This window comes from Stegostoma tigrinum, chromosome 3 (genome assembly GCF_030684315.1).
Source record: "Stegostoma tigrinum isolate sSteTig4 chromosome 3, sSteTig4.hap1, whole genome shotgun sequence".
Lineage (NCBI taxonomy): Eukaryota > Metazoa > Chordata > Chondrichthyes > Orectolobiformes > Stegostomatidae > Stegostoma > Stegostoma tigrinum.
Window position 1 is genome coordinate 55,824,490 of NC_081356.1, and position 12,999 is coordinate 55,837,488.

At 39.3% G+C, this 12,999-nt stretch overlaps 1 protein-coding gene across 6 annotated transcripts in view; it reads left to right on the plus strand.

Moving 5' to 3' along the window:
* LOC125451001 (dual specificity protein phosphatase CDC14C-like) overlaps window positions 1-12,999 on the plus strand; it is a 109,737-nt gene that overhangs the window by 48,383 nt on the left and 48,355 nt on the right. For all 6 annotated transcript variants that reach the window (XR_007247193.2, XM_048527599.2, XM_048527597.2 and 3 more), the window contains exon 5: window positions 6,859-6,935. Coding sequence is in view for 5 of the 6 variants with exons in the window: in XM_048527599.2 (XP_048383556.2) it covers window positions 6,859-6,935 (77 nt within the window). In the remaining variant the exon portion in view is untranslated. The remainder of the gene's footprint in view (window positions 1-6,858; window positions 6,936-12,999) is intronic.

The following is a 12,999-nucleotide window of genomic DNA, read 5'->3' on the forward strand; positions in this document are numbered from 1 at the left end:
GTAATTGACCGTGCTGGATTTGTCCTACTCTATGTCTACAGGACATTTGGTCAATTTTCCACATGGTTAGGTTGATGCCATATAAGCTGTGAAAGAGTGTCAGCAATGTTGAAGCCAATTGAATGAAAGGGATAGTGACAGCATGTGTATTAAGTTAGCCCATGACAGGAAACTAAAGTGGTGAATGGTTCTTTTTTGGACAGGAAGAGGGTGATTAGTGGGATTCCCCAGGAGGCTGGTGTTAGGATAAACCCTGCTTTTCTTGACAAATATTGACCATGATTTTGGGTGTACAGGTTAGAATTTCTAATTTTTTCAAAAATGAGTTAGCTAAGTATCTAAAGAGAAGATTTGCAGGGAGAAAGCTTGTTGAATTGCCCTCAAAGGGAATTCACATGGGCAAAATGGATTCAATAGCTCACTACTTTGCTGTAGCCATTCTATGATTCTAAATTCCACTTGTGCATATATTTACTTAGTTTATCTTTGCTCCCTTTTTAATAATCTGTACCTTTGCACAACATGCTGAGGAATCATAAATTGACTCCTGTGAGTGCCAACAACAGCTAGGTATCCAAATGCCAGAGAATCTGTCATAGGAGTACAGTTGGTTTAAAATATTATCTCTTTCACTATTACAAATTTTATTTACTTATGTATCCTGCAGACGCTGGAATTTTCTGTCTACCTGTGCTGAATGCAAAGACTGGTCGGCTTTTCCATTTTTTTTTTAATCAAATGACCATTTTTCCAGCCTTCACCTAAACAAGACTCTCCAGTTTTTTGACTGCTGAGTGACATCGCATCCTAGATTGATCTTGTCCTTATGTGTCGACAGAGTCACCAAATATGAATCGAGGGCAGAAATGTGATTTTATTTATAAATACATTTACTTTCCTGTGCAGAGATACTGTGACATGTTGTTTCTCTTGCTGAATTCATGTCAGTGTAACCTAACTTGGCGTATGCCAGGAATTGGTACTGGGGCGTTTCTGGTTTGAATGGTGTAGTACCATTCTGTTAACCTGGCTAAATACTTTGAATATGCAAAGTAAAATGCACACACTTTCTAGCTCTCGCTCTCTGGCTTTCATATGCACAGTTTTTGTAACTTGGAGTACTACAGTTGATTATTCACCTTTTTTCAGTATAGTTCATGAAGAAATGAGCATTTGGTTGTGATAGTAGGTAGTCAATGTAGCAGTTGGTTGTCTTGAATGGCAAGAACATGTAATGTTACTGTGCCATCTGTAGTGGAGTTTTGTAGTAGAATTTCTCACAGCAGATTAAAACTTGGATTTAAATTTAGCCTTTAAGTGAGACCAGTGGAATCCTACCCAAACGTATTCTCTGCTGAAGGGAAGGTTTAGAAATGAAAGGAAGAACTATGAATTGTATTTTTTTTGTGTGGGTATGTTGTGGGGAAATTAGAGCAAGAATTGTTCAGTCACAGTAACTTGCACTGCAAATAGCAGTTATGATTCCATCTCTGTCATACATTTTGCCCAGGGCCAGCCAAATTAGAATCTGGATTGCTTAATTAATCTTCTACAGCAGTAGTATTGCCTTTTCAACTTAAGTATTGTGGTTAAAAATTTTCTTTGTTGGAATGAGTGAAGAAAATGAGTGTCTTGAACATATGTATGAAAAAGATTTGAACGAAATAATAAACAGAACGATAAGCAAATTGGATGGGGAAGGAGGGTAAGTTTGATAATCGTACTAGATGAATGATGAGAGCATCATAAAACCAGAACTAAAATTAGGATGATGCTGAGTATGACAAGAATGAAGTTGGGTTTTGGAGAGTTGCAAGGAAAATTATATGGAACAGTTGCGCAGAATTGGTCAAAGGTGGGCAGTCAAGAACAGGGATAAATGAATGATGGAATGATCAGCAGAGTTGATGCTTTCTAGTTTCTGCACAGAAGAAATGCAGAGGGCGGTGTGTTTTGTCTTGTGACAGGGTGAAGGAAGCGTATGGAAAGTGTATAGTCTGTTCATTCCTGCCCCTACCACCTCAGCTTGGCAAATCAGCAATGGATATTCAATTAGTGACTGCCAGTTGCCACCTTCCCACCAGACAGTGTAAAGTAATTTTACAGTCAATTGGCAGTCTCATTCGGGAAGTTATGTATCAGAGGGATGATACAAAGGTCAGTAAGTTTTCCCAGATCCATGTTTAAAGACTTGCTCAATCTTCTTTTTAAACAGCAGGCTCAAATATATTTATAAAAGAAGTCCGGAAGCATACTGACATTGCCACTTTCACTGGTAGAATCTATTACTACATACAGCCATGGACTGTAGCAGAGTCTTTTTTGTTTTCTCCTCATGTGCCACCTTGTTATAGCTGATATAAAGCACTTCTAAACATTTTATTCTACTCTTAAATAGTGCAGCAGAAACTGAAAAATACAAATAATTGGCATGACTGTTTCAAAACAACTGGCAGGGTTCTGTTTAAGCATTCACTTGCCTTCTGAACTATCTGCAGCTGGTGTGATGATGTTGTATTGCTGACCGGAGGTCATGGCGCCATCAGGCCTCCAGGAATTTCCTGCTGTGTCTCTGTTCAGCTTGTACTATTATGGATGTGTTGTCCCAGTCAAATTAGTGCCCACCTTTTGTCCATGTGTATTGAAACCAGTGAGAATTGGTGTTCGTATATCTTTATTACCAGTTTTCTTCCAGTTTGGCCTACGTAATGTTTCTTGCAGTCCTTGCATGGTATTTTGTATATTATGTTAGTTTTATTGATTTGTGGGTATTGGGTCCATTACATTTGTCAGTAGCTATCGCAAGGTGGTTGTAGTTTGTAGGCCACTCTGATACCTAGAGGTCTGAGTAGCCTGTGGTCATCTCTAAAATGTCTTTAATGTACGGTAGGGTGACTGTCACAATAAATCATAGCAAGAAGACATAACATGGCCAGACACAGTAGGTACCCTACCGTACATCAATGACACATCAGATGACCACAAGACTCCTCGGACCCCTAGGTATCGGGGTAGCCCAAAAACCAACAACCATCCTGTAACAGTTACTGACAAATGTAATGGATCCCATTACCTACAACCAATAAAAGTAACGTAATGTAAAAACACCATTGCAAGGACTGAGAAGCATTACGTAGGCCAAACTGGAAGAAACCTGACAATAAGGGTATATGAACACAAACCAGCCACCTAGAGACACAACCAATTCTTGCTGGTCTCAATGCACACAGACAAGGAAGGACATGAATTCGACTGGGACAACACATCCATAAAAGCACAAGCCAAACAGAGACAAGCCAGGGAATTCCTGGAGCCCTGGCATTCCAGCCGGAACAAATACATTGAACTGGACCCAACATACAAACCACTGAAAACAGAACCAGAAGTGATGCCAACCACCCCAGCAAACCGATGCATATAAGTAACGAGTGGGACAGAACACCAGTGCTTCACCAGAGGTGCACTGACGATGTTACCTAGCAGAGTGACAAAACATCTGCAGTCAGACACACTGACTCAGTGAGAGATTCTACAACCTCATCCAAACCCCGAGCTACAAATCTGGAAGGTCAATTTTCATCAAACAGCCATTAGCCATTAGTAGGCTGGAAGTAGGATTTCTGCTTCTCAACAACAGGAAGTCCTACTTCAGGTGTTATCAAATCATTTACTGGAAAATCTTGAGTATTAGCAGCACCGCAGCTAATACTCCATGTTTGAACCTTAACGAGGCATCCAGTATTTGGGGATCAACAAAGGCCGACCACAGCAGGGGACACAGCGCTGTAGAGGCTGTGAAGAGAGTGTTGATGTTGGTCTTGGTGGCATTGATGTTGACGTTTTGAGGACTTGGTGGCCCTTAACTTAAAATCAATGGTCCAATGCCATCCCAGCTGCTAGTAAAATTCTTCTGAGGAAGAGACATTGGACCGAAATGTTAACTCTGATTTCTGACCACTTGCTGCCAGATCTGCTGTTTGAGTTTTTCCAGCAATTTTGTTTTAGCTGGTAAAGTTGTGCTGGAACATGGTGGGTGGGTAGGTGGGTAGGTGGCAGGCAGGCATTTAACTTGCTTACTCTCACTGCCTCAAGAGCAGGAGGAGCATCAAAAAGCCAGTCTCCCTTGAATGAGATCTGCATTATATACAGTTCTGTGCCCCCAACCGAAGACTTCGACTTTATTCGTCAAATCAATGTAGTTCCCTTATAAATAGGTGTCTGTTAGCACAACTACATTGTCTTCTCAAACGTAAATTTAAAAGGTAATACAATTAAACATTGTTTGGTTTTAAGATTCAAGCATGTTGTAGTCCAGGATTCAGTATTTTAAACCTTTTATAAATCAAATACTCATTACAAGCACCCAGTTTTTATATAAAAGTAGAAAATGCTGAGCAAGAATCACGTATAAACATTGAGTTGAACTCCTCTCCAGAGATGCTGCCAGATCCTTATACTCCCAGCACTTCCTGTTTTTATTTTTTTTGAAAATTTGAGTGTACTTTTGTGAGTTACATTGTCCTGTCTAAACTGACACGTGCGTGATAAAATTTTTAAAAACATGGTAGAGCGTGTTTTGAAGGAGAAAATAGGTAATGATGTTTGACAAGATTTTTTTTGCCATGAGTATACCCTACCAATAATGGCAACCTGTCAAGAACTGATTATTCTAACATCTGGAATTTAATTGGAATGCAACAACGTAACATTCAACAAAGTTAACAGCAGATCAAAATAAAAATTCTAAGCATGCAATCTAGAGATTTCAAGTGGAATTTAACCGGGTATACATTTGTTTTTATTCAAACATGGTCACTGGGAGGAAGCCCCTGTACAGATTGATAAGAGCACAGACACCACAAAATACTCGCAGTCTGGTCTTGCAACCACAAACACTTGATTCATATGATTTTGTTGGGTTGTACAGCGAGTCTAAGATACTTGTATGGGAAGTTGTGCTTAGAGCAACTTTAGAGCTGATCAGAAACAGAAATCCCTTCTGCCCTGCAGGGTCACTGGACTCCAAAACATTAACTGTGCTTTCTTTGCATAGGTGCTGCTGGACCTGCTAGATTTCTCCAACAATTTCTGTTTCTGTTTCAGATCTTCAGCACCTGCAATTTTTTGTTTTATTGTAGAATTCACCAGTTCTCCCTTTTATTACAGTATTTTCCCAGTGTTTGATAAATTAGGATCTCGATAACTCTTGTCAGTAAAGGAAGTATTAGATTTGGCATTGAACATCTGAGGCTACTGTCATAACTGCTTAAAAAAATCTGAAACAGCCATTCAAGAAGAATGGTGTGTTTTTCTGGCATCCTGGCTAATTTACTTTCCTCCATCAACAAAATACCCTCTAATAGTCGATTTTTGTTTTAAATCAGATTATTGTTTGTGGGAGCTTGTGCAAATGTTGGATCCTGTGTTGCCTAAAAACATCAGGGACTAGACTTCAGAAATTCTTCATTTGCTCTGACATGTTTTGAGACAGTTAGTCGTCATGAAAGATGCTGTATAAATGCAAGTCTGTCTGTCTTTGTATTTATACAGTACATAGAGAAATGTTTTGGTATACTTTTATTGGTAGATAATTTGTGTATTTTGCATTGGTGTTTGGAGCATTTCATGTTAAGAGAAAACCCACACAAGACAGACATTATCACTTTTGTTTTGAGTTCCATTTGGCAGAATTAAGCACTCATTATGGATCTAAGGGGTGACATTTTCCACACACAGGGTGTTGTGTGAAATGGTGAAGCAGCTACAGTTACAACATTTAAAACTTATCTGGATGGATGGTGAATAGGAAGGGTTAGAGGGATATGAGCCAAATGCTGATGAATGGGACCAGATTAAATTAGGATATTAATCTGCATGGACAAGTTGGACCAAAGGGTCTGTTTCCATGCTGTACAGCTCTATGAAACATAAATGGAAATGGGCAGAAAAATTCAGCAGGTCTGGCAGCATCTATAGAGAGATAATGGAGTTGATGTTGCGAATCCAGTGACTTCTTCACTGAAGGACTCAATGTTAACTCTGCCAGACCTGCTGAGTTCTTCAGTTTTTGTTTTTGTTTCATTTTCATTTTACGTTTCTACAAGACTTAATTTACCTGCAAAATTTTTTGTATTTAACACTGACTTCCTGTTCATAACATGAAAAGATATTGGTCTAAGCTGTAGTCTGGAGGAAAAAAATGTGTACTTTCTGCATTTGAGTATTTTTATGCTTGTTTAAATGTCTGTTTTGTTAATTTACTGTACTGTTAAAATCTTACAAACCTTTGAGCTCAGGCTCCAGAGATAGTCGAGTGTGTGTCTGGCAGAGTAAGCAACGCTGCTTAGGAAATGGGATCTGACAAAAGCAAGTGTGCCCCAGTGTAGAAGGCTATGTTGGATTTTTAAAATGTATTAACTCTAGAATGAATGGATGGAGAATACAACATGATTGACCATGTGTTGTGATGTAACTCCAAGCCTGGTTTTATTCACTTTAATCCTTGTAGAGTAAACTGCAAAGTAAACTGCGATCTTCAACAAATTATTTCTAATTCGTTAGGTAGACATATACAACGTTGCGCAACTTGTAACTGCACAATGGTTGCTTATGTTCTAACATTCGATACATGTGAGTTATCCCAAAGATTTAATTCACCAGGGAATTTTAAAAGGAGTGCTCGTTTTGATCAACTTTATTCTGAAGATACAAAGATCTGTTTTGCTTCCTAGGATATTTAGTGTTTGGACAATGTGTGTTCAAGCCAAAACTACAGCAGAATATCATAATTAAAACTTATCATTAAGTGCTGAAATAAGATTCCTAAACCCCCTCACGCTCAACTTTTGTTTCCACCAGGTAATTTACTTAAAAATATCTCCAGAGGAAACCTACAGACTGTTGATAGGGGGAAATAACACATACCAACCTTTTAGGTAATTTTCATTTTACAATTTTCCCTTTCCTGTCATTGCTATTGATTCATTAATAGATTTAATGAGGACAGTGGAGTCATCTCCTAAAACTGGAATTAACAACATATTTACTGAGCTTTAATATGTTTGTTCAGATGATTACTTTGTTGACACTGTATTCTTACTAATTCCAACAGAAGTGGGAGATGAACAGCCGGTGCATTTCCTTCGGTTCACGGAAATTTTGATCCACTTAATACTCACTGTTTGTTGTTTGGGATTTGAAAGCTGAGGTTGTATAGAAGCAAGGGTGACACTAAGATCTACTTGCTAATGAATAATGGATAAATAATGTTATGTTTGCAACCAAAGGCATCTGTGATAGATCTCTCAACGGACTAACTTAAACCTGCTAATAACTATTCTACTGCACCGAGTAGGCATTATTTTTCCCTATGTCCTGACCTCATTTAATGTTCAGAGGCTTGGAGGGAATTTTGGGTTGAGACTTGGGGCCAAAAGTGTTTCATAGACTGCAGGGTCAGGAACACATCATCCAGCATCAATTTATTCACCAAATTGGCCAGATGTGGGAGTTTGGGTAGGCTTGTGTGTCATTTAAATCCTAATCCCCAAAAATACCACTACTACCATCTCTCAGGATAGAATAGTACCCACAGATCAGCACGCCAAATGGTTTGGTGCCTGACCACCTCCATAATTCTGTCTGGGCCTAAGTGAAAATTTTGCTCTTATCTTCCCAAATGTCAGGTTCTAAGTATTTCTTTCACCTTGCGCATCTCGCTATTCATGTAGGATTACAATTATAGGAGAACATGAAGCATGATCAGTCGTAAGTGTAAATTTCGTAGAATTTCTTTTATTACAGATGCTAATTTAACAGAGAAGGAAGAAATTGCACTGAAGCCAAGCATTGCTGCCTTGGGAGTAATAAAATAACTATGGCTTCTCATCCATATCACAGCCATACAACGAGCTAAAACGGTGACTAGAGTTACTGTGGGATAATCTGTCATAATACCGTTACGACAGCTTTTTCAATAGTTCTTAACGCTGACCTTACTGTTGATGAGTGAAAGAACCTCTGCAGAAATTCATGTACACAGTCTAATTTGTTCTTTGTGGAATTGATTACTTTCTCATAATGTAAATGTTCTTTGAGTGTGTATATAAATCAAGTTGCCATTGTGTACACATGATTCAAGTTACTTAAATGAGGCAGGAGCTAATTGTTCTGATTCTATCTTTGCCATGTTTTAGCAACACAATTTTTTAAAAAGTTCATTCACTGGATGTGTGCATTGCTGACAAGACCAATATTCCCATACCTAATTGCCCAGAAGACAGTTAAGAGTCAACTACATTTATATTGAGAGGTTGGAGTATCACGTAAAAGTAGCAGATTTCCTCCCCTAGAGGAGATGAATATGAACCAGATGGGTTTTCCAATAACTGACAGCATTCATTATTGGAGTCTTAATTCCAGATTTGATTTTTTTTAAAAATTGAATGAATTTGAATTCCACCATCTGCCATGGCAGGAATCAAACCTGGGAGCCCAGAATATTACATGGGTCTCTGAATTAATAATCTAGTGATAATGCTGCTGGTCCCTTACCTCCACTGAAAGCATTCTTGTGATAGTCTCTACCCTTGAACTAGGAGGACCCTGTTAAAGTACCATCTGCTACAAAGGTATGTAAAAATATCCATGATCTGATATAATGGGGAATTGAAAAATCCACAAAACCCAGAGAGTTTCCAATTAGAGGTGTGGTAAATGGGTTCATCTTGGAAATTGAAACTGACAACTCGCATGAATATTTTGCCTTAAATTAGTAAAATGTTCCAAGGTACTTGCGGAATCATTAACAAACAAAATTTGGCGGTTAGCTGCGAAAGGAAGTATTACAGCAAATGACCAACAGGTTGTTTAAAGACAGTATTCCAGAACTAACAATCAAGACAGCAGTTGAAAACTGGTCCACAGATGTGGAGTGATTTAAAATCAGGCATGAACCAGAGGACCGGAATGGGACAAGTAAGGTACTTCAGGGCATTGCTAGCTTGGAGGTGGTTAACTATTGGCTGGGACTTTGTTACATTTGCAAATCAGGATGGGAATTTTAAAATGGAGGCATCACCAAACAGGAAGCCACCTTCAGCATTCAGCAATTAGTAATTGAGCAGGATATGAGCCACAATGGAATAGATTAATTCAGGATTATGGATTGTGACAAATGAGAGGCTAGCTAGGACAGCTTCGAAATAGTCAAGTGTAGAGGTAATGAAGGCATGGTTGAAGTTTTCAACAGTAGTTTGCCTGAAGCATGCTTGAAATAGTTGATGTAAAGGTATAAGTAGGCAGGTTTATTAATGGAGTAGGTATGGAGCTAGAAGCTTATTTCTGTATCAGATAGGAAATAGATGTTGTGAGCAACCTTGTTCCATCCCAACCCGTAGCCAAGGGAAGTGAAATAATTGGAATCCCAATACTTCTGCTTATCCAGTTTGCGATCTTGGATAGTAGAATGGTTGAAGCAGGCAGTGGTGTAGTTAACATTTGGAGTACATTTTAAAGTTGCTCCTAGGTGGCATCATCTAAAAATACGTCATGAGAAATAACTGTGACCAAGCATAGAGTTGCAGTCATACAGCATGGAAACAGACCCTTTGGTCCAACCGGTCCATGCCGAACATTATCCCAAACTAAACTGGTCCCACTTGCCTGCTCCTTATTCTTCCAACCCTTACCTATTTGTAATTCCATCCAAATGTCGTTTAAGCATTGTAATTGTACCTGCATCCACCACTTCATCAGGGCACATTCTATGTGTGAACCACTCTGTGTTTAAAAAAAAAATTACCTCTTGTGTATTTTTAAATCTCTCTCTCCTTAATGTGTCCCCTGGTCAGGAGTAAAGGTGTAGAAGCAGGTCGGGAAGCTATATTGGCTGTTTTTTGTTTTAGATATGAATGGAACCAGAGAAGGACACCTTCCACAGAAATCGATGAAGGAGGAGCATTGGAGTACAGTGATTTGTAAAAGGGTGTAGGGAGACTGAGAAAGGTGTTGAAGGTCAGCCAAGTAGGCTGTCACTCCTGAAGAAGGGAAGAAATTTGAACAGTAACTAACTACAACGTCTTTTAAAAGATTGGAAAATAAATTGGAAATTTTTTAGATTGTAGCATATCGATGAACAAATTGAGTTGTGATCAGAAATCACAAGTTTGTAAATTAATTAAATGTTCAAGCCCTGAAGGTTTAAAGTATTTGGGAATGGAGGGAAGAATTAGTTAAGGAAAACAAAAATTGAAATTTCTTAATATCGTTAACAACTTTAAATATTCTATGGTGATATGCAATTTTATAATTTTGGTTACGATTTTCCAAAATTTCCTAGATTTTGGAATTGAATTCCAGCAGATGGGAAGTTAGCAAATTTAAACATTTCAATTCAAGCCAGAGAGAAAAGAGGCAACCATAGACCAATTAGCCTGACATCAGTTGTCAGAAAAATGCAGGAAGCTAGTATTAAGGGAGCATTAACAATCTGTGATCAAAGCCAACAAAGTTTTTTTTTACAAAAGCAAATGTACCTGATTACATTTTTAAGAGGTTTTTGAGGATGTAGGTAGCTACAGGATAAGGAAAAATGAGCGAATTTCTGTACTTAGGTGTGGTGTTTGTTAGGGTCCCACACAAGATTAATATGCACAGCAAAAGCTCACATTTGTGGATGACCTGTTGGACAGGAAGGAGAAAGAATGGGGTAAAAAGGGGATTTGTAAATATATTTATCCGTTTGTAGATATAGACATTACTGCTGGGTCACAGTTTATTGCCCATCCAGAGTTGCTCTTGAAGGTGGTCGTGAACTGCCTTGAACCTCTGCAGTCCATTTGTTGGTAGACTGACAATGTTGTGAGGGTGGGAGATCCAGGATTTTGACCCATCAACACTGAAGGTAATGAGACATTTCCAAGTCAGGATGGTGAGTGACATGAAGTGGAACTGGCAGATGATGGTGTTGCCATACATTTGCTGCACTTGTCTTTGTAGATGGTTGTGGGTGTGGTAGGTGCAGTCTAAAGAGCCATGATGAGTTGTTGCAATGCATTTTGTAGCCTGTGCATTCTGCTGCTACTGTGCTTTGGAGAGAGTTACATATATGAAACTGGTGCCAATGAAGTGGACTGCTTTGTCCTGGATGGTCTTGGGGTTCCTGAGTGGTTTTGAAACTGCAGTCCTCTAGGCCAGATTGGAGTAATCCATCACATTTCTGATGTTTACCTTTGTAAAGTGGACAGGCATTACAAAATCAGGAGGTGAGTTCCCTGCAGGATTCAGAGCCTCTGACCAGCTATTGCAATCATTGTACTTGTATGGCTTGCTCAATTTCTGGTTAGTGGTAATGCTAGAATGCTGATTTGGGGGATTCAACAATGGTAATTCCATTAAATTTCAAGTGGCAATCATTCGATTCCGTTTTGCTCCCTCACCATTACAGATGGAGATATTTGTGGAGCCGCCACCTTCAGTGAGTTATTTCACTGACAACTACTATTCAAAACTTGATGTGACAGGACTACAGTGCTAAGATCAGAGACCTGTTGGTTATGAAATTTCTTAGGTCTGTCACTTGCCTGTGTTTTGTATACATGTAGAGCTGTTTTGTAGCATCACAATTTGATGCCTTATTTTTAGGTATGCTGCTTCCCGGCATTTCATCCTGCACTCTTCTTTGAGCCAGGGTTGATACTTCTGGCTTGATGGCAACAAAAAAGTTTGTGTCTCGAAATATTCTGCTGCTGGTAATGGGCCACAGCGGTAGTGTCACACAACATGAGACACTGTGTGCCGATGGGACATCATTTCCCCAAAAGCTGCAGAGCAGTCACTCAGTCAAGATACTGTCATGGACAGATATATCGTGTCAAGCAAATTAACACGGATGTTTGTTTTTCTCTCTCGTTCGCTCCCTCACCATCTGCCACAAGCCTAGTATAGCAGCATTGCTCTTTTAGGATCTGACCATCTTGCTCAATGGTGGTGCTAGAGTCACTTTTGTTGAAGGTTATTAAAGTCACCCCCAGCCTGAATACATCACATGCCCGTGCCCATCTCAGTCCATCCTCCAGAGGCATTGAACATAGAGGAGTACTGAGTCATTGGCTGACTGGGATGTGGTAGGTGGTAATCAGCAAGGGGTTTCCTTCCCTCAATTGATTTGAAGCCATGAGACTTCCTTAACTCTTAAACCCAATGTTGAGGACTCACAGGGAAAACCTCCCTGCTGTATATACCATTGTGTCGTCGCCTCAGCTGGCTCTATCCTGCCAGTTCTAAAGAAGAGTCATACTCGACTCTAAATATTAACTGTTTCTTTCTCCACAGACAGACAATGCTGTCCTGATGAGTTTCTCCAGGAGTTTTTTTTCTGTTTTTTAAATATGGTGCTGGTCATGCCTGGAACATGATATGATATCCCTGAGTGTGTTTCTGCAGCAGGGTGATATCAGACAGTTGTTTAACTCCTTTGCGTAACAGCTCTCCCAATTTTTCGCATGAGCCCTCAGATGTTAGAACTGTGCAGCATTGACAATTCTGTGTTTGTCATCAAATCCTTCACTGATGCTGCCAGACCAGCTGAACTTTTCAAACAATTTCTGTTTTGCTGTCTGCTATGTTTGTCATGTCATTTCTGGTCCCTCCATCAGTACCAGGTGATCTATCCAGTTTCATCTCTTTTTTTTATCATCTTTTTTGAGACCTTGTGTACCAGTTGATAAAACAATTAACTGCCCTCTCTTTTGTGTTTAAAGCCATCTACAATGGGTCTGGATTTGCAAGTAGGCCAGACCAAGTCTCAACAGCTGATATCCTTCCCTAAAGGACATTAATGAACCTGATGGTTTCTATGACAATAGTGTCATGATTAGACTTTAACTTCCAGAATTTTTATGTCTTAAAAAAAATCCACCTTTTAAATCTGGTTCCTGAAGCATTATTTTGGGCACTGGGCTACAACAATAATAACACCATGCCAGATACTTAACAGGT